At 37.9% G+C, this 26,696-nt stretch overlaps 3 protein-coding genes across 3 annotated transcripts; all 3 read right to left on the bottom strand.

The window, feature by feature from the left end:
* Positions 1 to 6,003: 6,003 nt before the first annotated feature.
* LOC116266147 (mannose-specific lectin-like) lies at positions 6,004 to 6,754 on the bottom strand. The gene has a single exon (XM_031647250.2). It carries the CDS (start codon positions 6,651 to 6,653, stop codon positions 6,225 to 6,227), a length of 429 nt encoding a protein of 142 aa, XP_031503110.1. The 5' UTR covers positions 6,654 to 6,754; the 3' UTR covers positions 6,004 to 6,224.
* A 5,739-nt stretch (positions 6,755 to 12,493) lies between these two features.
* On the bottom strand, positions 12,494 to 12,931 carry LOC116265314 (mannose-specific lectin-like). The gene has a single exon (XM_031645867.2). The coding sequence runs from the start codon at positions 12,929 to 12,931 to the stop codon at positions 12,506 to 12,508; it is 426 nt and encodes a 141-aa protein (XP_031501727.1). The 3' UTR covers positions 12,494 to 12,505.
* Positions 12,932 to 15,436: 2,505 nt separating this feature from the next.
* On the bottom strand, positions 15,437 to 17,624 carry LOC116265313 (mannose-specific lectin-like). The gene is made up of 2 exons (XM_031645866.1): positions 17,265 to 17,624; positions 15,437 to 15,490 (listed from the first exon to the last, which is right to left on the bottom strand). The coding sequence occupies exons 1-2, from the start codon at positions 17,622 to 17,624 to the stop codon at positions 15,437 to 15,439; spliced, it is 414 nt and encodes a 137-aa protein (XP_031501726.1).
* Between the last annotated feature and the right edge of the window lie 9,072 nt (positions 17,625 to 26,696).

Genomic DNA, 26,696 nt, shown 5'->3' with positions numbered 1-26,696 from the left:
TATAACTCGTTTTGTTCTCGTCCTTTACCAATCTCCCTCTTCATTTCTAGATCCTGAAATATCATATTCTTGAGAGAGAAAACGGCCAGACAATTATTAGTCTTTGTCAACTTATTAACTGACATCAAGTTAATGTAGAGATTAGGAATATAAAGGGCTGAAGATGATTTGTTTTCAAAGAACAAAAATTTTCCAATTCCTTCAACATCAATATGTGATCCATTGGCTGTGAATACCAGTTTTTTGTTCATGCAATCAATCGCAATTAACCTTTGTGCATCATTTGTCATGTGATCAGTTGCACCCCTATCAACAACCCATATAGAATTACTAGAATGAGTGTAGAGAGCAAGATTGTTACCTTCATTGGTGTTGCTGACTGGATGAGTAGATACCAGATTTGTTTTAGAGAATTTTTGGAAAAGTTTCTCTAAATCATCTTTTGTAACAAAATGAGCAAGACCAGCTTGAGGAGAATGAGATGGAGTAGCCAGTTTTCTCTTACAGGTCTGCCAACGAGCTCCCAACATCTTTCTTGAAGATGTCCAATTTTTTTTGCAATAAGTCCATTTGAGTTTGCTGCGATTTCGTTGGAGATTGTTCCCATCGCTTTGATTTTTTGAATCGACTTTCCATGTATTTTGTTCAGACCGAGCTATGCACGCCATCTTTTTCGAACCCTCTTCATATAACTCTGATTTGGATATCGGGTTCATGACCTTTTTTCTAGTGTCTTCTATTTGAATTGCTTGACAAACTTGATTAAAGTTTGGCAAGGGATTAGTCATGAGAATCTGGCTACGAAGATTCTCATAATCAGGTCCAAGGCTAGCAAGAACTTTAAATATTTTGTCCTCCTCGAATCTTTTTTGATAGACGTTGGCTTCCGTAGTAGCCGGTCGGTATTGTGCAAGCTCATCATACAAGCTGCGGAGCTTGTTTAAATAAAGGCTGGTCTGCTTGCCATCTTTGGTGAGATTGACAATATCAAGTTGAAGTTGGTACACACGAGCAAGATTATTTTGCTCGCTGTACATCTCCTTCAAAGTATCCCATATTTCCTTCGCTGTTTCTTCATTGAGCTCTCTATGGAATTGTGAGGTTCCATGGAATTTATAAGCCAGACCATTACCATATCGTTTTCGGATTCTCAAGCCTTATAGTTAGGATCGTTTTTGGCAGGAGGTGTAATTCGACCACTGATGTATCCCACTTTGGATCGTCCACTCAGGAAAAAACGAGCAGCTTTAGCCCAGCTAAGATAGTTGACGTCATTGAGGAGAATGGAGGTGATCTTCAGCGTCCCATGACCTTGATCGCATGTCCCTTTCATACTGTTGGACCTGCTGCTGGATTGGTTGCTGTCGGCCATAGTAGATAAGAGCAGAACGGGACACAAGCAGAGAACAAGGGTTGGAAGGGCCCAGTTTTTTCCACGATCAGGCCGAACCTCGTCGTTGGGGCTTTCAAGGCCACCGACGCCATCGCCTTTTGCAAGATAGTTTTTGGTGCTGAGGAGGTAGAGCACTCCAGCCAAACCACCCGAAGCGGAAGGCTGAATGGGAAATCCTTCTCATTGGAGGTTTCTCAGCAAAGAACAACAATAATCAATTCATGGTTGGAAAAATACAGGAGAGCGTTGCTGGAATCATCGTCTGCAACTCTCTATTCTTCTGCTCTCACATGAATCAACTCCAGATGCTCAGGAAAGCCATGCTCTGATACCATGTTAGAACACATATAATGAAGAAACAGAGGATGCAAACAAGAAAGGAGCAGAAGAAGGCAGCATATTACGTGGTTCGGCTTGTAGCCTACATCCACGGGAGAAAATGAGCTTTCTTATTCATAATATTTCTCACGCATTTACAGTTACAAACATCTTTATGAGGAAGTTACAAAAAACCTCCAGTCGATATCGTTGGGATTGATTCCAACAATCATGCAGAAGAAGACGCCAAAATGAGGAAACGCCCAAATCTATGCTGATTGAGGAAACACCCAAATCTGTAGATATCTCCTTCCCAAATATGGTAGATCCCCTCCTTATCTCTTTGTAACGGACATTTGCCTCTTACTGGCTATGTGTTCAAACTGTATTTATAAACACACAACCTTGCCAACGGCAATTAGGAAAAATCACATAATTTTCTGATCCCTCTCTGGATGCCAAAATCCACGTTTGTAAATGTGAACCGTAGGATTACACATCAACCATTTGAAGTCGAGAAAAATAATCTTCAGAAAAAAGAAAAGAAGCACATTCTTGGGAGAGGAGGCATGCCTATATGTATACATAATGTCCAAATTGCAGTTGTTTGACTGGTGTTATCAGGCCGCTTGGTCACCTGGTCGTATACATACAAGCCTCGTGGTCGTCCGTTCCCACATTATTAGTATCTGCCATGTCAGGTAGGAAGGAGTGAACCATTAATGGCAGCTGCCATGTTCCTCATCCTTGCTTCTATATCTCTCTTCCTCTCGTGGGTGGTGGTGAAGACAGATCTCTTCTCCTTGCTTCTGTTAGTCAGCAGTTTCCTGTCTTCTTGCCACTAGAGTTCCTCCAAAAACTTCCTTCGTCGTATAACTTGCTTTAGTAAGCTCGACTCTCACATCGAAAGCAGCAATGAACTGTAGAGTAAGAGAGAGAAAGGAAGCATTAAAAATGGCGGCCATCTTGGTTTCTGACAAATCTACAAGTCAACAACCCATTTCTAGGGAAAACAAAGAAGCCTATTAACGGGCACTTTAATCTTGCTCTACAGTTTGAGTTTCCTACTACCACTTGAACCGCGTTGGCAGCCCACACGGAAGAACCGTAGATCACCACATTCCTGTCATACTGTACTATCAGAACGTAGTTGTTCTGCTCTCTCGCCGTCCCACTTGCCCAAAGAGCATTACTTCCTGAGTACACAACGAAGTTGGCGTCTTTCTGTATATTCAGAAACAAATAGGCAATCGTATCTTTACATTTGTCTCTCCACTTGAAACAGCAAATATATCATCATCCATAACATTGTCTTAGTGACCGTTTGGAAACATTAATATTATGTTACTGTCTGAGGCGACTAACCTAAAATTGGTGAGATTTATTTGACATTTTAAAAAGTATTTCATGAATCGATTTCATTTTTTGAAGTAGATTTGTGAGATAGTAACAATGTGTTATTGTTACTCGTAACAATCAGTCTCTTAAGAGCCCAATTGACAACAAAGAATAGTTTGGTTATCATTCGATCAATTTGACCAAAAGATTAGGACAAATATAGGAAATCTTGTAAAAGCCTACTCTGGTTCAAATTAAGCAATCCCGCACAACCATCTTGTGAAAGAGGAAGGCATAAAAAAAAAAATTCAGACTTGTATTACAAGTGATTAAACCGTGTAAAAGAAGTTCTATCGTATCTAAAAATGACACAAGAGGATAGCGTTCTCGAGTGAAAGTAGGGATTGATCCCCAAAGGTCAACCTGAATTTTTGCTGAATGTCATTATGTTTAAGAAATTGAAGTATCCAAGCTTTGTCCATTTGACAACATGAGAATACTGGATCAAAAATGTTGATATCAATATCAACCATAAGTAGTGGTAGTGCATCCATCATTTACAGTTCAGAAGAATAGTGTTCATGGGAGTGTTGTGTGACACAGAATAGAAGCATGTAAAACAAGTCTCAGTGACATGGGAACAATAATGCTCTCAAGACAAAGTAGGGGAGGGTCCCCAAAATTGTGGTTGAGGTGCAAGGTCCTTTTTAGAGTCTAAAAAGGACATTTTTTGCAACTTTTTAAAGCCAAATTTGACTAAAGGGTGTGAAAGTTTGAATTGGTTGCATGTCCAACCAGAACATGGATAAATCAAATTTGCCTTATAGGGGGCCAAACCTTGTGAAATGAGCCTAATTATCATCAGTGAAAATGACAGAATTTAAAGATATTTCCCACAAGACAAAATCGGGAAATATCAATTCCTGCTATGATATTTCTATGTTTTCTTTCAACAATTAAATCTTGTCCTGAAACTCTTTCAAAAATTAAATCTTGTCCTGGGTTTCAGGACAAGAATATTTCCTCTTGCCATGGTCCACGGTCCACTACACCAAAAAAAAGTTTCCGAAATCTGCCGTTCTTGCTTTCTTTTGCAGATCTCCACATTAAGCTCACACTCTCTTCATCGATCAGTCGATTTCATCTCTCTGTCAATCAATTGATCAAGCGAAATGTCTAGTGGAAAGACTATTTAATAGTCGATCTCTTGCACAAGCATTGGAATCCAGAGAGACGGTAAGGGATTTGAGGGATTGACAAATCGAAAAGAGCAGGGGAGAAGATAAGATCTGTCACTCGCTTTCTCGCTCCACGGTAAGCTGTCTCTCTCTCTCTCTCTCTCTATCGTTTCTCTGCTAACCATTTGCATTTGCATCTCTCTTTGTGTCTCTTTCGGTAGATTTTTTTTTGTCTCTCTCAGAGTTGGAAAAGTACATGACATAGATCAGGCAATACATGAGCCGAAACTGAAAATTCTCTGCACGAGCCAAAAAATTTCTATCTATGGTGTAAATTCGAAGGTTTCCCCTTGCTCCTTCGTTTGCAAAATTTGTTGTCCCAGTAATTCTTGGTAAAGTTTCTGGTTGTTGGAGTAGGGAATTACTTTAATTCAACGAGCTTGTTACTACTAGAAATCCTAGCCTTTCTTCTTAGCTTTAGTCGATTTGGGATTCAGGATTTAAAGTTTTTGTGGCTCTTGATTGGAGTGGTCAGCTTATTCCAGAGCCTCAAATTGATCTATTGTCTTCTGCTATCTTGTATAATCAAATGGGCCCTCATGTGCATGTTGAGAACAATTTTTGTTTCCTACAAAGATATCTTCTGCTCTTTCTAATGCTTCATCCAAAGTTAATTGAGGTTACCAGAAGAAAACTGACTTTCATGATGTTCAATTAGCAAAAACAAATGTCATGATTGCCCTTTAACGATGAGAAATCGTGGTCACTATGCATGCCATTTTGCTGTATGCATCCTGACAAAACTCAACTGCTATGTCACATCGGGTGGTGGTGCTGATGTGAATATACGGGCGTGGACGCAGTTTTTTTTTTTTTTTTTTTTTTTTTAAATAAGGTGTGTATTTGGTGATAGTGTATATATTTGTGTACATAAATTGTTTGTTATATAGTTGTTTAACTGTATAGTAGCCTTACTTATCTATATTTACATATAAACTGGGTTTTGACTTCTTTGACTTATTTATATATATTTAGTAGCTCATAAAATTTACTTTTATTTATATATAAAAATTTAATTGGTTTTCAAATTTTTTTTTTCGTATGAGTGCCTCTTAAAATTTAAAATTAAAGCATCAAATTTTTGCTTCCCACTAGTTCTTCCGCGATTGATTCTGGCCTGTCACCGTCCGACTCGCTCAAAGCATTATTGCCTGAGTAGACAAATCACATTTGAGCAGAAGACCAAGTTGACGTCTCTCTGCAGGATTGCCCTACAGTTGGCAGCTTTTCCGTCGGCCCCGGAAGCCGACAGCGCCCTGCTTCCGTAGAGGAGGTAGAGGACAATGCTGCTAGTTGTAAACACCGTTACTATTATATTTTTAACTTGCTATACAGTTTCCAATAAAAATATTTAAGGGCCCTGTATAATTTAATATTGCTAACCTTAGGCATCACTTTGTAGAACTAACATTTTTTTTTTTTGTGTTTTCGAGATCTAGTATTGCTTGGAAACGTACTTCTAAACCCAGAAATGTAGCTCTGTTGCCTATGCTCCGGTTTAAATTCAGATTATATACATGTAAAAACCCACACCTTGTGTAGGTCTCGAGCCTTGTAGATGTAGATCACATGTGCCATGTTGTACATATGAAAAGGTAGAAATTAATTCACAGAACTTGTATCTGTGAAGGTCATGCTGTCATATTCTTACAATTCCTGCCATGTGAAATTTTCTTCAAAGAAAAAAAGAAGAGATCAGATTATGACTTCTGAGTCTAGATAATATGTAATTTTATTAAGTAACTACGGCAGTAGATCAAAGTCGTTGAGGGTATGAAACTCAAGACGCAATCTACAAGTACATATAGGAACTAAGCAACAGTGCATATTTTATTCGCAGGCGGTCCTGACCCCGTTTATGTAGGAAGCAACAGTATATATATTTTATTCACGGGAAGCGGAGAAACGGGCACTGGACCTACAGAAAGCGAAGCGAGTTATGCTTTCCTGTTCGCATGCTGAACCGTATTGGTAGCCCACAGAGCACGTCCAGCAGCATCGTAGATCACCACGTTACCATCTCCCTGCATGTTCAGGCGGTAGTTGCCGGAGCCTCTGGCCGTCCCACTTGCCCAAAGAGCTTTACCTCCTGTGTACACAACCAAGTTGGCGTCTGCCTGTAGAATTGCCCTACAGTTGCTGCCTTTGCCGTTGGTGCCGGAAGCCCACAGCGCCCTGTTTCCGTTGACGTAGAGCACCAAGTTGCAGTCAGCCTGCATGATGAACTTGTAAGGCCCATTCAGTAAGAACTGGCCTGCATAGAGAGTCTGCCCGCTGTACAGCACATCCACCGCAGCGGCGTGGGAGGAGAGGGTAGCCAGGAGAGCCAGAATGGCTATGGCTTTAGCTACCACTTGTGCTGCCATCGAAACTTTGCTCGAGTTTGAGCTCTCTGCAGAGAGATCTGTTGGAAGAGGAAGATGGGGAGGTGGGTAGCTGTTTGCTGGGTTGGGCTTCACCAGGGGTTGATGTGGAATTTATAGAGGAAGAAATGGGAAGAGTTTGGATCGATTCGCTTGACTGATCCACATACGAATGGAGGTCTGTTTCGATCGTGCTGATCCTTCCAGAAAAACATCGGTTTCTTGCAGAAAAAACTGTATAAGAAAATCCTATCCTACTGGCTCATGCGCACTTTGATTAATATCATCCAGCTCACTCTTTGAAACGATGACCACGGGAATGCCCAAGTTAAACCAACAAATCAATAATATCTTTATATTTGTCTCCCCAGTTCGAACGGCAAATATGTCATCATCCCACAGCATTATCTTGGGGACTGTTTGGGAACATTGACACTAACACTACTTTAGTGTCCCATGCGACTAACTAAACATTTGGAGAGATTCTTTGGACACTTTAAAAAATGTTACATGAATTTGAGAACTGATAGAAATGCAACACATAAAACGGAGTTGTTGTTGAAAACAGAGTATGAAATATACAGTGGCACAGTCAAAAGCATAAGTTGCTCTATTGTTGAGCTCTAATACGCCTCATGAAACAATTAGGGTACCAACTAAGATATAGTGAGCCCAAACAAATGGACGATCATGATTTAATCTTCTTAAGGACTCACAAAAAAAATATCTAAACAAATTTACAGTAATTCTGCTACATGACTGCTAATACAGAAAGATACATGCACTACAACAGAATGCTGCAGCCCTGACGCTAAACTAGCGTTAAAAGCGGCGCCAGTGGTCGAACCCCACCTTGCAAACGCTTCCAATGTGAAAGTATTCAAGAGGACAAAGAAACGAATAGGACAAGTGTCTGACAAGGATAACAGTAAAAGCTCATGGACACAAGTGTTAGTGTGTTGGATCGAATTGCTAATGGTCATCAAGTTCTTCACGTTTTCCTCTTACTGGCTGTGTTCGAACTGTATTTATAAACACACAACCTTAGCATATTCTGGTGACATAATATTCTGATCCTCTCTGGAATAATCACATAATATTCTGATCCTCTCTGGATGCCAAAATCCATGTTTGTAAATGTCGGATTATACATCAACCATTTGAAGTCGACAAAAATAATCTTCAGAAAAAAGAAGAAGCATATTCTCGAGAGGGGAGGCATAATTATATGTATACATAATTTCCAAGTTGCAGTTGTTTGACTGGTGTTATCAGGCCGCTTGGTCACCTGGTCATATACATACAAGCCTCGTGGTCGTTCGCTCCCACATTATTTGTATCTGCCATGCCAGGTAGGAAGGAGTACACCATTAATGGCAGCTGCCATGTTCCTCATCCTTGCCTCAGTATCAACCATAAGTGGTGGCACAACACGAGAGTCGAACTGATGACTAGAATTTTACTAGCCCGTCACTCCCAACAGCTATGCTATGCCCCTCGATATATATTTGTGTAACACATAATAGAAACATATATAACAAGTCTTAGTAACATAGAAACAATAATGCTATCAAGAGGGTCGCCAAAATTGTGGTTGAGGTGCAAGATCCTTTTTAGAGAAAAGACTTCTTTTTCCATTTTTTTAAGCCAAATCTGACTCAAGGGTGTAAAAGATTGAATTGATTGCATCCCCAACCAGAACATGGATAAATCAAATTTGCCTTATAGGGGGCCAAACCTTGTGAAATGAGCCTAATTGTCATCAATGAAAATGACAGAATTTAAAGATAAAAAGATATTTCCCACAAAACAAAATAGGGAATGGTCCCCAATGGCCACTATGATTTTTTTTTTTAAAGCCTGAAAATTTAGTTCATTATGTGAAATGGAAGCTTGCAGACTTTGCCCATTTGACAACTAAAGCAAACCGAATCAAAATTATTGCTAGCAACAACATCAATAAGTCTCCTATTATTCAGAAAATGTAAGAATACTTGTTTTGGGATGACTAGATCTCACATGACACTTATTTTGCTTAGACTCGTTTGAAGCGCGATAAGAAAGAAGCTTGTCGCTGACAATCAGCAGCTGATAATACTCCTTGCTCACTTAATTCCATTGCCAATGGTTGAAACACTCCAGTGTTGTATGTTTCTACATTTTGCTTATTTCACAAAAAGCAATCCATTTCGATCTTTTGATACCAAATCTGGCTAAACGGATTCAAGAATATTGAACTGGTAATCTGATATATCTGATTTATTTAAATCTGTAACAAGATGTGACTAAACATTTTAGGTCCAGTTTCGGGGTACCAATTAGTTCTTATATTTAATGTCCCTAAGAATGAAGAAGTATAGTTACCAGACGTGCATTTGTGTCCTGCTACGATATTTCTATGCTTTCTTTCGACAATTAAATCTTTGTCCTGGGTTTCAGCACAAGAATATTTCCTCTTGATGCCATGGTCCACTACACCAAAAATACGTTTCCGAAATCTGCCGTTCTTGCTTTCTTTTGCAGATCTCCACATTAAGCTCACACTCTCTTCATCGATCAATCGATTTCATCTCTCTGTCAATCAATTGATCAAGCGAAATGTCTAGTGGAAAGACTATTTAATAGTCGATCTCTTGCACAAGCATTGGAATCCAGAGAGACGGTAAGGGATTCGAGGGATTGGCAAATCGAAAAGAGCAGGGGAGGAGATAAGATCTGTCACTCGCTTTCTCGACCCACGGTAAGCTCTCTCTCTCTCTCTCTCTATCGTTTCTCTGCTAACCTAACCATTTGCATTTGCATCTTTGTTTGTGTCTCTTTCGGTAGATTTTTTTTGGCTCTCTCAGAGTTGGAAAAGTACATGACATAGATCAGGCAATACATGAGCCCAAGCTGAAAATTCTCTGCACGAGCCAAAGAATTTCTATCTATGGTGTAAATTCGAAGGTTTCCCCTTGCTCTTTCTTTTACAAAATTTGTTGTCCCAGTAATTCTGGGTAAAGTTTCTGGTTGTTGGAGTAGGGAATTACTTTAATTCAACGAGCCTGTTACTACTAGAAATCCTAGACTCTCTTCTTAGCTTTACTCGATTTGGGATTCAGGATTTAAACTTTTTGTGGCTCTTGATTGGAGTGGTCAGCTTATTCCAGAGCCTGAAATTGATCTATTGTCTTCTGCTATCTTGTATAATCAAATGGGCCCTCATGTTGATGTTGAGTACAATTTTTGTTTCCTACAAAGATATCTTCTGCTCTTTCTAATGCTTCATCCAAAGTTAATTGAGGTTACCATAAGAAAACTGACTTTCATTGATGTTCAATTAGTATAAAAAAATGCCATGATTGCCCTTTAATGATGAGAAATCATCGTCACTATACATGCCATTGAATACATTATCGCTGTATGCACCCTGACAAAACTCAACAGCTATGTGACATGAGTTTGTGATGCGGGTGGTGTGATGATGTAAATATACGGGTGTGGATGCAGATTTTTTTAAAAAAAAATTAGGTGTGTATGCGGTGAGAGTGGATATATATGTGTACATAAATTGTTTGTCATATAGTTGTTCAACTGTTTAGTAGCCTTATTTGTCTATATTTACATGTAAACTTTTTGTATTACAGATAGTTTAGTTATGTGCAAATTTAAAAATCGGTCAGTTTGGCATATAAACTGGGTTTTGACTTCTCTCACTTATTTATCCATATTTACATATAAACTTTTTATTTAACAGTTTGAATTGCGGAGAAGATGCGATTGTAAAGCTGCTAGAAGCAAATCATGCAAGAGTAAAGAAAGGTGTTGGTTCAGGGGTTTGAGATATTGAACAAGCAACCATTCTTGATGTTATTAGCTTTAGCCTGCATGCGTTATCGGCTACTTCAGTACTTCGATGTATATAAGAGAGCATGTTGTCCGTTCATTTCTCATGTCCTTTCAGTATTTGTGATCAAATTCATTGTTGACTGGATGCTTTATGTTCTAGTCATATGTTCCAAGTCAGTGCGTATAACCTTTATTTGCTATGATATAGTACTGAGGCAAACATTCAAAGTAGATTTTGAATTGTACAATATTATACATATTTAGAATTTGCATTACTAACTAGATGGAACGGTTTCAAGTTTTAGGTATTTCATAAATAAAGTTTTGTATTCTACATATGGCCAAATTCAATGAACATTACAACAAGACATTCAACCAATGTTGTTAGATGTGGTGAAGTGAAGCCGCGGGTAACGTTGTGAAGCGAGGTGCACTGCATAGTAAAGCACATGACAAAAAAATATCAAATATATAATGTTCAAAAAAAAAATTTAAAATAAAAAGGCATTGTGTGATTAGTTCATAAAGTACATAAAGAAAGAAAGAAGAAGGACTTCTTAAGCTTAAGGACAGTTGAGATACTAAAAATTAAAATATTGTACATCATCATAATAAAATCAGATTTTTATCCATAATTAGAGATGATAGTTTTCCATATTTAAATTTGTATTTGCTAAGCTGTAAGCTGCTCTAATGTGAAACTTCTGAAAGTAAATTGTAACAAAACAAATGATATTAAATTTCGATCTTGTTTCTGAAACGATGAAAAACTTTATGCATAAATCTACAATATTCTATATCTAATGCTATTACGTTTTGAAAATTGGCAAAATCCAGTTGAAAATCCAAATTCGCTTACGAACATAAAAACCTTATTCGGATCGGATTCAGATTACAAAATAAGATTTTGGATTCAGATTCAGATATGACTTTTGTTTATTTGAATTTGAATCCTGATTTAAATCCCAATATGTGAATATAAAACAAAGCGGATATAATTAAGGGTATAACATAAATATGATTCATTAACATTCCAAGAAATGAGGGTCGGGCCAGCTTTCTTTTTCCCGTTTGCCTGTTGCACTGTTCATGTGGGTAAATAATTTAAGGCAGAGAGCTTCGGGATCAGGATGGGAAGTTATAAACCAATGCAAGCATTTCTATACAATCCTATCTATTCCGACATTTTTTGCGTTTCTCATGCTGAAGGATAGTAGTGGATGCTAAAGAAGAAGCATCTTTCAATTCGTCTAAATTTAAAAGGAAAAAGTACAGAAAGATGCAACTCATCTCGCACGCTTCAAGTCAAGCGCGTTTCACCCATACACCTTAAGGCGCACGCTTCATGCGTTGAGGCGAGCACTTTTAATCACACACAGTTGCTAGTTGTAAACACTGCTATTATTACATTATATCTTGCTATGCAATTCCCAACAAAAGTAATTGAACTTGCGCATTACGTTGTAGAACTAACGTTTTTATGTGTTTTCAAGATCAAGAATTGCTTGGAAAAGTACTTCTAAACCCAGAAATATAGCATTATTGCCTATAGATCCGGTTTAAAATCAGATTATATATTTGTAACACCCACAGCTTTTGTAGTTCTCGAGCCTTAGAGATGTAGATCACATGTGCCATGTTGTATATATGAAAAGGTATTAATTAATTCACAGAATTTCTATCTGTGAAGATCATATTCTTATATTCATACAATTCCTGGCATGTGATGAAATTGTTTTCAAAGAAAAAAAGAATAGATCAGATTATGACATCTGACAGACAGCAAAAACAAGAAAGTCTAGATAATATATGCTTTTATTGATAACAGTAGTAGGCCAATCAAAGAGTTTGAAGGTCCTGAAACACAAGATGCGCTCCACAAATATATATAGGAATTAAACAACAGTGCGTACTTTATTCACGGAGACCAGACTCGTACGCTACAACTTTATAGGAAGCAACAGTTTATATATATATATATATATATAGTTGGCTGGACGCAGCCAAACGGGCACGTTAATTTGGATCTACGGCTTGAGTTTCCTGCTGGCACTCTGAACCGTGTTGGTAGCCCAGATAGAAGGGCCGTAGATCACCACATTCCCGTCGAACTGTACATTGAGAACGTAGTTGTTCTGTGCTCTTGCCGTCCCACTCGCCCAAAGAGCATTACTTCCTGAGTAGACAACCAAGTTGGCGTCTCTCTGTAGGGTTGCCCTACAGTTAGTGCCTTTCCCATTGGTGCCGGAAGCCCACAGGGCCCTGTTTCCGTTGATGTAGAGCACAAGGTTGCAGTCGTACTGCATGATGAACTTGTAAGGCCCGTTCTCTATGGACTGACCTGCAAAGAGAGTCTGCCCGCTGAACAGCACTTCCACCGCAGCGGCCTGAGAGGAGAGGGTAGCCAGGATTGCTAGTATGGCTATGGCTTTAGCTACCACTTGTGCTGCCATCGCTCAAAATTTTAGCTCTACACGATAGCGAGATCTGTGGAAGAGGAAGGGGAGATGGATAGCTGTTTGCTGGGTTGAGCTTCACCAGGGGATGCGTGACTGATCCATATCAGATGGTGGTCAGTTTCCAACGTCCTGATCCTCCCATGAACACATGGTTTTCTTGCAGAAAAGATAATAATAAAAAATCCTATTGAATCGCGCCATCGGCGTTTTGATTAAATCATCCACCTCCCCTTGTGGAATGATGCAGCCGATGCCTAATAAAAGAATTAGCAAATTCAACCAACGATACTGGCAACACTGATTTGTCGTGCAAATCCTAACGTTTTGGATGGTAAATGTGCATGTCAATTGGTCCCAACGTGCGGAGACCGGATGGCATTTGCAGGCTAATTCAATAATATTTACTTATAATTAATAAAATAAATGAAAATGAAAAACATTTAATTAAACAAATCGCGATAAATTAATACATCCCTTAGGATCAAATATTGCTGAAAATGCAACCATGGAACAGGACCTCCAATCACTTTGAACGTGAGATTAATTTCTCCAAAATCTAAAATCGATGGAGTTTGACATCCGTAATAGAGTAATCCTGCTGTTTAACTTAGTACCAATTAAAGTTTTACCTTTCATCGAGTTCGACCGTTTAATTTGGGTTTTCATTGTATTTAGATTATTTAAACTCGAATTGCTCATCCCCACTTCCAATGTCTACCATGATATTGGACAATGAATGTTCATGGTTGTTGCCAATGGTGTTTTCCCAATATATATATAGGTTCATTAACAGACAATCAAAACCATAGAAGGCCAGTCTTAAAAAATAAATAAAATAAGAAGAATGGCGTAATGCCATCCCTAGAGTTATTCCTGTTTCGTGGTCAAATGACAAGATTTGTAGCTACCGTCATCATTTTTATTATTGTTATTATTGTTATTTTATCTGTGGGTAGTGCCGCTGGTAGTAATAATTTAGATGACGTTCATATTTACTACATCAATATTTCTGGACGGATTTATTGGCACATATATGAATCCCATAACTCCAATTCTCGGCTTGAGGGTTGACAATCTCAAGGAAGTGGAATGCAAGGAGCTCCTGTTTGATGGTTTGGTATCATCTCACATCTGAAGTGGGGCCAATTGATAAAACACTGTAAATACTTACCTCTTAAAGTTCAAATTGATCAATCCAGCTAATGTTCCTTTCAGATTAAAGCCCAACCGTCTTGTGAAAGTAGGCAAAGGCATAAAGAAAAAATCAGATTTGTGGTTCAAGGGATTAAACTACGTAAAATGAGTTTTTATCATCTCTAAAGATAACATAGAAGCGATAGTGCTCTCTAGACAAAGTAGGAGTATGGCCCCATAAAAAATTTCCAAATTTCATCATGTTATAGAAATTGAAGTATGCAAGCTTTGACATTTGACAGCAAGAGCAAACTGAGTCACAAATACTGATTGCAATAGCATCAATTAAGTCGTCTATTTAAAAGAAAATTAGCAAGAATATTGGTTTGGAGAAGACTGAATAGCGCACCCCACTTATTTGTTGGGACTCGACTGAAACCCGGTAAGAAATGGGCAAGTGGCTGAGATGCATGTTTCTTTTTTCGGCACAATCGACGAAAATGACAGATCCTTTTCCGTCTTTTTGAGGCCATTTCTAGCAAAAGAGTTGCAACCAGGAATATCTAATCTATTTACATTCCTAACCTGATGTGACTAAACATGCATCAGATTTTCAGGGTAGTAACTAGATTATATCAACCATCTCACATCCCTATGTTAAAATTTTTTGGCATGTCACGAAACTTCATGGCGAGATCCAATTCTGTGATATTTATATGCTTTATTTTAGTCTTTCCGGGGTTTCAGTCTGATAGCATTGTCTCTTGATGCCAAAATCTTCAAGATGTAGGAAACTTTTCACTTACAAATTTCCCTCCATCTCTTTAATTTTTGTTTCAAATCCTCAGCCATTATCTGAAAATAGAAACAGGGATCAAAAAATCATATATATATATATATATATATCATATATATGTGAGACGGTGGAGGAGGTACCTCGAAAAAGCTGAACCCCACCTTGCTCTTCCTTTACTACTTGAAAAGTCTAAGGTTGCATTGGGACCTACGTCATTATAGAGCACTTGCCAGCTAAAGTATCACACATCTATCACTTGTAGTCTAAAAGAGTAGCGCCCACAAACATTTAACTAATGATCGGACTTTCATTTGTCCATCAATTTAACCAAGTTCACTACACTCCTTTAAACATATTTATATTATCATCAATGAAATTAGTGACACGGAAGCGATAGTGCTCTCAAGATAAAATAGGGGATAGTCCCCAAACATGCGTGTGGCTGAGGTGCATGTTTTTTTATTTTTTTCATAAAATAGGGGATGGTCCCGAAATGCTCCTTGACCTGGTTTTTGCTTCAAACACTTAGGCAGACAATATATAATTTTATTGATAGCAGCAGTAGACAATCACTTTTCAGGCCACACATCAAGGACTTTGAAGGTCCTAAAACTCATGACGCACTATTACAATTCACAGAAATTCATGAAATGTGTAAAACTTATTGTTTCAAAGGTTTATAAGAGCATCCGATAGCGAAAAAGGAGAATCTGTTGTCCATATATATATAAGCTGTCAATAAGTACTTACTTTTTGAACATGTCTTTTAGGTGGTAGAATGAAATTCTCATGTTTGTCATTTGACTACCATTTTAAAGGTAGATTCTTCTGAATGCGAATAACATCAAAGGCCAATTGAAAAATACAGTTAATCGTGCAAATTGAGTGAAAGTTAATAAAGAGAATTAGCCTACTAATAATACGTTAATCATGAATAGGTGTTGTCATGATGATCTCGTCAAAGTACTGGAGAGAATGGCTAGATGGCAGTATGAATGATCTTATACGTCTACGGAGGTGCATGTTTCTATTTTTCGATGCTTTGGGCAGTTTCAATTGTATAGAACTTGGCAACTTAGATATTTTAAATAATTTTTGGTATATGACGAATTTACGAAATTGTTGTCGCTGTCACTTTTTTCCCTACCTGTTGGACATTATACACAGTTACTATGTCAATGGTTGCCTTGAGATGGCTGGAATTTGAGTTCTACGAACAAACATAGGTTATACTTGAAACAAAAGTTTTAAGAAATCAAACAAATCGGTGTATATGAAAGGTGGAACAAAAATGTGCTCGGTACTAAATACTCAGCATTTTTCATAGCTGGTTATTTAGTTCTAGGTATTCAAACTCTACCTAATAAAAAATATAAATACATGTATTAGTTTCTAACGCACATGTTGGAACATAGGATACAAGTATTTTTAAAGTGCATGAGGATCGAAACATTATAATTATAAATAATTAATTATATATATATATTAAATTCTTTTTGTTTTGTATCGCTAAAAAAAACTATGACAAAATATGCGTACAATGGCCAATTGCTTGATCATGGTTTTCACTAAAAGAATACACAATTTATGATGGTTTTTATCAAAATAAAGTGAAAAAAAAAACATCCTGTCACCACCATGTATGCAGCTAGGGATGAGAAAGTGGGAGGCAAAAATTCATGGCAAGGTGCAAGGACAGTACCCCGAAGGGTGGTATCGCACTGGGTGGATAAGTACTCCATCTTTGTTAAGAATTCAGAATCGAGTACTTGGGGCATCACGTGGATGTTTTAAAAAGTGTTCTACCTCTAGCTCGTAAAGGATCCAAAGCAAGATCTATGAACCCAGGGAGACAGGCAAAGAGGGGAGGTCTGACCTCTCTTAGGACGGTAGAATGAACCACTCACTCTGATAAAAAAAAAAGTATCAATAAAAGTGACCGCATCTCTCGCCCTCAAAAAACTGAAAAAAGGAGAGCAGTACCACTTAGTATAAAAAAAAAAGAAAAGAAAATTCCTCAAAGGCAAAACCTTTTTTTTTTTTGTCCTCGATGCTTCAGAGGACAACCTAGTGGCATCTGCCAATCAAATATATTGGTCAATTTGAACCTTAGGGGGCATTTATAGTGTCTCATAAATTTTGCCTAATCTTTTACGCAAATTCAAAACAACAAGAATAAACTGTTCTCATTATTCAATGGGCACTTACCGTGATCGTATGAGATGGTTATGTATGCAACATCTTGTGCAGTTTGAGCTGGGGAGACAAGTATAATGATATTTTTGCTTTTTTGACTCAATTTAGGCGTTTCAACGGGTGAATATATATATATATATATATATATGCTCTACGGTTCTCGAATTTCCTACTACCACCTGAACCGCGTTGGCAGCCCACAGGAAAGGACTTGTAGATCACCACATTCCTGTCATACTGTACTATCAGAACGTAATTGGACTGCCCACTTGCCGTCCCACTTGCCCAACGAGCATTAGTTCCTGGGTAGACAAAAGTTGGCGTCTCTCTGTAGGGTTGCACAGTTGCACTACAGTTGGAGCCTTTTCCGGCGGTGCCGGAAGCCCACAGCGCCCGGTTTCCGTTGATGTAAAGCACAAGGTTGCAGTTGTACTGCATGATGAGCTTGTAAGGCCCATTCTCTTTGAACCGACCTGCAAAAAGAGTCTGCCCGCTGAACAGCAGATCCTCCGCAGCGGCCTGAGAGAAGAGGATGGCTTTAGCTACCACTTGTGCTACCATGGCAAATTTGCTCAAATTTTATCTCTCCGCAGATAGATGTGTGGAAGAGGAAGAAGGGAAGATGGCCAGCTGTTTGCTGGGTTGAGCTTCACATAGGAAGAGTTTGGATCGAGTCGCTTGACTGATCCACATCCGAATGGTGGTCTCTTTCCAACACGCTGGTCCTTCCATATACACATCGTTCTCTTGCAGAAAAAATAATAATAGAAAGTCCTAACCGGCCCATGCGCACTTTGATTAAAACATTCAGCTCTCCTTTTGAAATGATGGCCACTGTAAATTCAGCCAAAAAAAAAAAAAGCAATCATATCTTTATTTTTGTCTATCCACTTGGAAAAGCAAATATATCATCGTCCCATAGCATTGTCTTGGTGACCGTTTGGAAACATTAACATTATGTTATTGTATGGGGTGAATAACCTAAAATTGGTGAGATTTATTTGTCACTTAAAAAAGTGTTCCATGAATTTATTTCATTTTTTTGAAGTAGATTTATGAGATAGTAGCAATGTGTTATTTTTTCTCATGCCAATCTGCTTCTTAATGGCCCAATTGGTATCAAGAATAGTTTGTTATCATTCCATCAATTTGACCAAAGGATTAGGACAAATTGACCAATCCCGCCCAACCATCTTGTGAAAGAGGAAGGCATTAAAAAAAAAAAATCAGATTTGTATCATAAGTGATTAACCATGTAAAACGAGTTTTATCGTCTCTAAAAATGACGCAAGAGGATAGCACCCTCGAGTGAAAGTAGGGATTGATCCCCAAAGGTCAAAATGAATTTTTGCCGAATGTCATCATGTTTAAGAAATTGTTTGACCACAAGAGAAAACTAAATCACAAATGTTGATATCAATATCAACAACAAGTGGTCGTGCATCGATCATTTACAATTCAAAAGAATAGTGTTCATAGGAATCAAACTAATGACTGCACTTTCACTAGCCCATCAATCCGAACAAATATACTATTCTCCTCGATACATATTTGTGTGACACAGAGTAGAAGCATATAAAATGAGTCTTAGTGACATGGAAACAATAATGCTCTCAAGACAAAGTAGGGGAGGGTCCCCAACATTGTGGTTGAGGTGCAAGCTCCTTTTTAGATAAAGGACATCTTTTTCCACTTTTTTAAGCCAAATCTGACTGAAGGGTGTGAAAGATTGAATTGGTTGCATCCCCCAACCAGCACATGGATAAATCAAATTTGGCTTATAGGGGACCCAACACTGGGAAATGAGCCTAATTATCATCAATGAAAATGACGTAGAATTTAAAGATATTTCCACAAGACAAAATAGGAAATGGTTCCCAATGGCCACTATGAGTTTTTTTTTTTTTTTAAAGGGTGAAAATTTACTTCATTATGTGAAATGGAAGCTTGCAGACTTCGCCCATTTGACAACTAAAGCAAACGGCAACAACATCAATAAGTCTCCTATTATTCAGAAAAAGTAAGAATACTTGTTTTGGGATGACTCGATCACACATGCCACTTATTTTGCTTAGACTCGTTTGAAGCACGATAAGGAAGAAGCTTGTCGCTGACTATCAACAGCTTATAATACTCCTCGCTCACTTAATTCCAGTTGCCAATGGTTGAAACACTCCAGTGTTGTATGTTTCTACATTTTGCTTATTTGACAAAAAACCCTCATTTTCCATCTTTTGATACCAAATCTGGCTAAAGGGGTACAAGAATATTGAACGGGTAATCTGATATATCTGATTTCTTTACATCTGTAACAAGATGTGACTAAGAACGGCAGATTTCCTAAAATATTTTTGAATTTTTTAATTATTTAGCCATTCTTTTGACTGTTTTTAAAATAAAAAATAGAAAATAGACAGATATGATTTGCAGTGTTTGCCTAATTGGTCAGAAAATGATATATTACTCCGACCAATTATGCCAAACTCCTAACTGAGGAGATGATCTCAGCCGGGCAATTAATCTCCCTCACTTTTCAAACACCGTTAGAGACCCCAATGAACCCATACAGTATCAGATCTTACATATTTAATGTCCCTAAAGAATGAAGAAATATAGTTACCAGACGTGCATTCGTGTCCTACTATGATGTTTCTATGCTTTCTTTCAACCATTAAAGCTTGTCGTGGGTTTCAGGACAAGAAGATTTCCTCTTGATGCCAAGGTCCACTACACCAAACATATGTTTCCGAAATTTGCCGTTCTTGCTTTCTTTTGTAGATCTCCACAGTAAGCTCACACTCTCTTCATCGATCAATCCATTTTCATCTCTGTATCAATCAATTGATCAAGCGAAATGTCTAGTATGAAAGACCACTTAATAGTCGACCTCTTGCACGAGCATTGTAATCCAGAGAGACGGTCAGAGATTTGGGGGATTGGCAAATCGAAAAGAGCAAGGGGGAAGATAAGACATGAAGGCAAGCAATGCATATTGAAGCACAAGTTTGAGGACAAAAATATATCAAATGTATAATATTCTAAAAAAAAATGTATAAAATAAAAAAAAAACATTGTACAGTTAGTTCATTAAGTATATAAAGAAAGAATAAGAACGACTTCTTAAGCTTAAGGACAGATGAGATACTAAAAATTAAATTATTGTACATATCATCAGAATAAAATCAGATTTTATCCATAATTAAAGATGATAGTTTTCCATATTTAAATTTGTATTTACTAAGCTGTAAGCTGCTCTGATGTGAAATGTCTGAAAAGTAAACTGTAGCAAAATAAATGATATTAAATTTCGTTCTTGTTTCTGAAACGGTGAAATTTTTTTTGCATAAATCTATAATTTTATGAAATGGGTATAAGTTTTCTTTAGTTCGATTTTGAAAAAAATCTTTTGGGATTTTGAGGATCATTGCAGATTTATGGATATCTTGACCAAGTGCAGCATCGTTGATGAAGCTTTCGACCGAATTGATCCAAAAAAATCAGATATGGAAAAAAATGTGATATATGATTAAGAAATCAAATCGGATTTAGAGTTAATAAATGACATCCGACTGGATTCGGAATCAGATTCAGATATACATAAATATCCGATTGGATTCTGATATGGATTCGGATTGGATTCATTTTTAGACAAATATTTTATATCTAATGCTATTACATGTTGAAAATTGGCAAAATCCTGTTGAAAATTCGAATTTGCATATGAATAAAAAAAATCAGATTCCGATTGAATTCAGATTGTAAAATCGGATTTTGGATTCGGATTCGGATTCAGATATGATTTTTTCATTATTCAAATTTGAATCCCAATATGTGAATATATAAAAAAAGGATATGACTAAGGGAATATCCATCTATTAACATCCCTAATTCTAAGAAATGAGGGTCAACCCAACTTTATTTTTCCCTTTTGCCTGTTGCACTGTTCATGTGGGTAAGTAATTTCAGGCAGAGAGCTTCAAATTATAAACCAATGCAAGCATTTCGATACCATCCTATCTATACCGACATTTTTTGCCATTCTCATGTTGAAGGATATTTTGTAGTGGATGTTAAAGAAGGAACAGTTTTCCTTTCGGCCAAATTTAAAAGAAAAAAAGATACAAAAATATGCACCTCAGCTCGCACGCTTCAAGTCAAGCGCGTTTCACCTATACACCTTAAGTGCACTTTTAATCACACGCTGGTTGCAAACACTGTTATTATTACATTATATCTTGCTATGCAATTCCCAACAAAAGTATTTTAAGGACCCTGTGCAATTGGATTTTGCAAAACTAATTAAACTTGCGATCACATTGTAGAACTAATGGTTTTATGTGTTTTCGAGATCTAGAATTGCTTGGAAAAATATTTCTAACCCAGAAATATAGAATTATTGCCTATAGATCCGGTTTAAAATCAGATTATATATATGTAAAACCCACACCTTGGGTAGTTCTCGAGCCTTAGAGATGTAGATCACATGAGGCATGTTGTATATATGAAAAGGTAGAAATTAATTCACATAAGATCATATTCTTATGTTCTTACAATTCCTGGCATGTTGTGAAATTGTTTTCAGAGAATAAAAGAAGAGATCTGATGAGAAGTCGACGTTTGAACATCACGGCAATGAAATTGACATATTTTCTTACCTTGTTAATGTTTGCTCTTATTGCCATATATTCCTCTTGTAGCCGTTTGAGTGCCATTAAGGAAACGTTGAGGAAACTCTTTCCTTGTTGGTCTTCCTTCAACGCTACATATTTTCATTGTAATCTGTAAAGAAGACAAGTGAGAAAATAGAGCAAGGCAGCGTGATGTTCGTGAATGTAGGATCGACAGATCCGAACCACGTAAATCTGTGTGCATTGTCTTCCTTTTACTCTGTCAAAAGTTATCATGGTATCAGAGCTATTTTGAATCCGTCGTGAAAGTTCTCCATCCATTCACGAGAACAACTTATGCTGGCATCGTCAAAATTTATTCTTAAAGATGTTGAGCAGATGTTGGAACGACTCTTGAGTATCTGAAGATCTCTCCAGAGTGTTTACACAATTTCTGGAGCATCAACGAGTGACCGCTCGTTTTTTTGGGCATCATCGTCAAAAAAAAAAAAAAAAAAAAAAAAAACAGGGCAGCAACGTGCTTGTCGCCCTTTCATTCAATCGACGAGCGTTTTCTCCACAATCAATATCTCAGCCTGAGATTTTACTGGAAGGATCGCCTATCTGTTGCGGATCCAACGCCTCTGACCTCGACCAATTTGGTGACCGGAGTCGGCCGGAATCATCAAATTTCCGACCGCCTCTTTTGCTGCAAAATAGGGCACAACGTGATTGTCGCCCTTTCATTCAATTGACCAGCGTTTTCTCCCCAATCAATCTCTCAGCCTGAGATTTTACAGGAAGGACCGCATATCTGTTTCGGATCCAACGCCTCTGAGCTCGACCAATTTGGTGGCCGGAGTTGGCCGGAATCATCAAATTTCCGACCGCCTCTTTTGCTGTAAAACAGGGCATCACTGGATTTCGTCTCTGTTCTATCAACCGGCGTTATCTCTACGAGCCATCTTTCTTTGTTAGATTTAGCAGGGAGAATCACCTATCTGTTGTGCATCCAACGCCTCCAAAATCGACCTGATTGGTGACCAGAGCAGGCCGAAATCACCTGATTTCAGACTGCCTCTCCTACTGCACTACACAAGTTGCAGAAAACAAGTGTGTTCGTGTTTCTCTTTTCTCAATGGACACTAATGGAGGAACCCGTGATTCTCAGAGACTGAACTCGACTAGTGGATCGTCTACACACCAACAAATTGTCGTGGAGACAGCATTCTTAAAATTACAAATGTTCCATTGAATGGCTTAAATTATATGTCTTGGTCGAAAGCTGCTACTCTGTTTTTAAGTGGGAAATGTAAACTTGGGTTTGTTAATGGAAAAAAATCTAAACCAGCCATTGGCGACCCTAACTATGATGAGTGGGAGTCTGGTAATCATATGGTCATGTCTTGGTTGCTGAATTCTATGGATGCTAAAATCGCTGAGAGTTTTTATTACTTCGAAACTGCTGAGGAAATATGGAATGCTGCCAAAGAATTATATAGTGAAAAATATAGTACGGCACGCATGTATCAACTCTTCCATGAAATTTATGAGTTGAAGAAAGGTCATATGACCTTGAACGACTATATTGCTATGCTCAAAGGGAAGTGGAATGAGATGGACTCTCATTGTCCACTCTCAACCGACCTTGCTCGCATTAAGAGGCAGCGAGATCAAGAAAGAACCTTCAAACTATTGGCTGGTTTAGGTGAAGATTACGAACAAGCAAGAAGCCAAATATTAATGACTTCTGATCTGCCGACTTTGGATATGGTGTGTAACACCCTCTTACGAGAAGAAAAAAGGAGGAAGATTATGAAGACCAGTGACATTATTGATACTAAAACTAGTGGTGAAAACATTGAAAAAGTAGCTTTTAATGCATCGGTCAGCAAGAAACATGAAGAAAAAATGGAGGTTCAGTCGTCATTCAGAAATAAAGGCAAACGACTAGTGTGCACATACTGTAAAAAAGAAGGGCATATTCGAGAAAAATGCTGGAATTTACATGGCAGACCTACCAACAAGGGAGATCATCTAAAACAGCAATACAAACCGCAGGCGCAGTTGGTCCAATCCGACGAAGGTGAGATTACTCTTGCTACTATCGCAAAGATGATTAAAAATCTAAATGGCCAGAAACACTCCAATACGGTAACTGCTGCATCAGCGTTCACTTCGCCTAGAAATCAGCCAGGTACGAATTTTGACCCTTCTCTTACTAGAAATTACTCTTGGATCGTGGATTCAGGTGCATCTGAACATATGTCCTTTTTTCATAATAACTTGAAAGATATAGAAAATAAAAGTGAAAAAAGGACTGTGACTATAGCTGATGGCACTTCCATTAAAGTTGTTGGAGTAGGGAAAGCAAATTTTTTTGAAAATGAATTGAAAACTCTTTATATGCCTAATCTTGCATCCAATCTTCTCTCTGTTTCTAAGATTACGCATGATCTAAATTGCAATGTTATTTTTTCTCCTACCAATGTAATCTTTCAGGACAGGGTGACGAAGATGACGATTGGTGAAGGAAAAGAAGAAAATGGAGTGTATGTGATCAATCAAAATAATAATGTTGCTATGACTGCTAGCTCAGGATTTGATTCTCATTTATGGCATTGCAGACTTGGCCACCCGTCTAGTAGAATTTTGTCATTATTTTTCCCTCATGAAACTTTTGATTTACATGTGTGTGAAATTTGTCAATATGCTAAAATGACTCGTCCTTCTTTTGGTTTGTCTGAAACTATTGCTAACGAACCATTTGAATTGGTGCATGCTGATGTTTGGGGTCCTGCCCCAGTAACATCTTGTAATGGTTTTAAATATTATTTATCGTTTATTGATGATTTCTCAAAGGTAACTTGGTTATATCTTCTCAATTCCAATGATCAAGTTTTTGAAAAATTTGTGATTTACTATAATATGGTGCGAACTCAATACAATGTTGGTATTAAGACCCTAAGAACCGACAATGGGACTGAGTTTAAAAACAATTCTTTTGAAAATTTTGAAAATATGAGTGGCATGATGCATCAATATTCGTGTGTAAAAACTCCACAACAAAATGGAGTAGTTGAAAGAAAAAACCGTCATATTCTTGAAATTACACGTTCCTTACTCTTTCAGTCTTGTATGCCTAAACAGTTTTGGAGCGAGGCGATTATGACTGCTTGCTACCTAATTAACCGAACTCCTAGCTGCAGACTAAGAGGAAAATCACCTCTTCACATCCTTACAGGACGCAAGATCAGTATCAATCACTTGAAATTGTTCGGGAGCATTGTGTATGTTATGATCGACAAAACTGAACGAGACAAACTTAGTCCCAAAGCTCGCAAGTGTGTGTTTATGGGATATTCAGTCAACAAAAAAGGATATAGATGCTACAACCCTTATGAACAGCGTGTGTATATCTCTAGAGACGTCAAATTTGATGAGTCAATACCATATTTTAAAAATCACCATCATCAAGAAAGACGACAGGGGGAGACGACTTTGCCCAACATTAGCATATATGATGATTTAGTTGCCATTTCCACCAACCAAGGTAATCACAATGCATCAGCAGAAGCTCAAGTACAGACCTTGATCGAAAACATGGGAACTCATGAAGTTGAAATGGGCACAACTGAAGTCACCGAGCCTAGAAGATCACAAAGAACCATTCAACCTCCTAGACACTTGAAAGATTATGTGACATATAAGGCAGTTATGCATCCTATCGAAAATCGTGTGACGTTCAAAAATTTCTCTGAAAAACACTCTGCCTTTTTGGCTACCATAGAAAGAGAAATAGAACCAAGATCTTATGAGGAGGCCAAAGAGAATCCTGTTTGGATCAAAGCTATGCGGGAAGAGCTTGATGCCTTAAACAAAAATCAAACATGGGAGATTACTCAATTGCCTGAAGGAAAACGTGCGGTTGGCTGCAGATGGGTTTTTAAAATCAAATACAACAGTGATGGAACCGTGGAAAGATACAAGGCTAGGCTGGTCACAAAAGGGTATACTCAAACACAAGGATTGGATTATGAGGAGACATTTGCCCCGGTAGCCAAAATGAATACTGTTCGAATATTGCTCTCGATCGCTTGCAACTATGATTGGCCACTATTTCAATTAGATGTAAAAAATGCTTTCTTGCAGGGAGACTTACAAGAAGAAGTATATATGAAGCTACCTCCTGGATGGATTCAAGAAAAGTCTACATCAGTATGTAAGCTGCGAAAATCGATATATGGGCTTAAGCAATCTCCTCGAGCGTGGCACTTCAAATTGAGCAAAGCTCTTGAACAATATGGATTCTACAGGAGTAAAGCCGACAATTCGTTGTTTATCAATAAGAAAGACAGTGATATTACATTGGTTCTTGTCTATGTGGACGAGATAATCATCACAGGAAGCAACGCTCTCAAGATCAATGATGCAAAAGCACTACTTCAAAAAGCCTTCGACATAAAGGATTTGGGAAAGTTAAAATACTTTTTGGGAATAGAAATTGCTTAGTCAAGGAATGGACTATTTATGTCACAAAGAAAATATGTCACTGATCTACTCAAAGAAACTGAAAAACTTGGATGTCGTCCTGTAGATACACCGGTGGTCAACAACAACAAAGTAGTCATTACTGAGAAACAGGAAAGTCCAGAAATTTCAAGATATCAACAACTGGTAGGAAGACTTATATATCTCACAGTTACAAGACCCGACATTACCTATGCTGTAAATCTTGTTAGTCAACATATGCATGATCCGACTCAAGAACATTGGGACATGGTTGAACGAATTCTCAAATATTTGAAGAAATCTCCCGGCCAAGGATTATTATATAAACGAAATGGCCATGTCAACATTAGAGCATATTCTGATGCAGATTGGGCAGGAAGCATGGACCGTAAATCCACTACTGGATATTGTATTTATGTAGGTGATAACCTAGTATCTTGGCGAAGCAAGAAACAGCGAGTCACTTCTAGGTCCAGTGCAGAAGCAGAATACAGGGCAATGGCCACAACAGCCA

This window comes from Nymphaea colorata, chromosome 12 (assembly GCF_008831285.2).
Source record: "Nymphaea colorata isolate Beijing-Zhang1983 chromosome 12, ASM883128v2, whole genome shotgun sequence".
Lineage (NCBI taxonomy): Eukaryota > Viridiplantae > Streptophyta > Magnoliopsida > Nymphaeales > Nymphaeaceae > Nymphaea > Nymphaea colorata.
Note: the sequence above shows the minus strand (reverse complement) of the source record. Positions and strands in the feature narration are given on the sequence as shown.

What these genes read in the sequence shown, in the direction of transcription:
- LOC116266147 (XM_031647250.2), bottom strand. Translation starts at nt 6,653, where the DNA reads ATGGCAGCACAAGTGGTAGCTAAAGCCATAGCCATTCTGGCTCTCCTG.
- LOC116265314 (XM_031645867.2), bottom strand. Translation starts at nt 12,931, where the DNA reads ATGGCAGCACAAGTGGTAGCTAAAGCCATAGCCATACTAGCAATCCTG.
- LOC116265313 (XM_031645866.1), bottom strand. Translation starts at nt 17,624, where the DNA reads ATGGTAGCACAAGTGGTAGCTAAAGCCATCCTCTTCTCTCAGGCCGCT. An exon ending in TGATCTACAAGTCCTTTCCT is followed by an intron (nt 15,491 to 17,264) that starts GTGGGCTGCCAA and finishes GAATTGTAATAG; the next exon opens with TGCGTCATGAGTTTTAGGAC.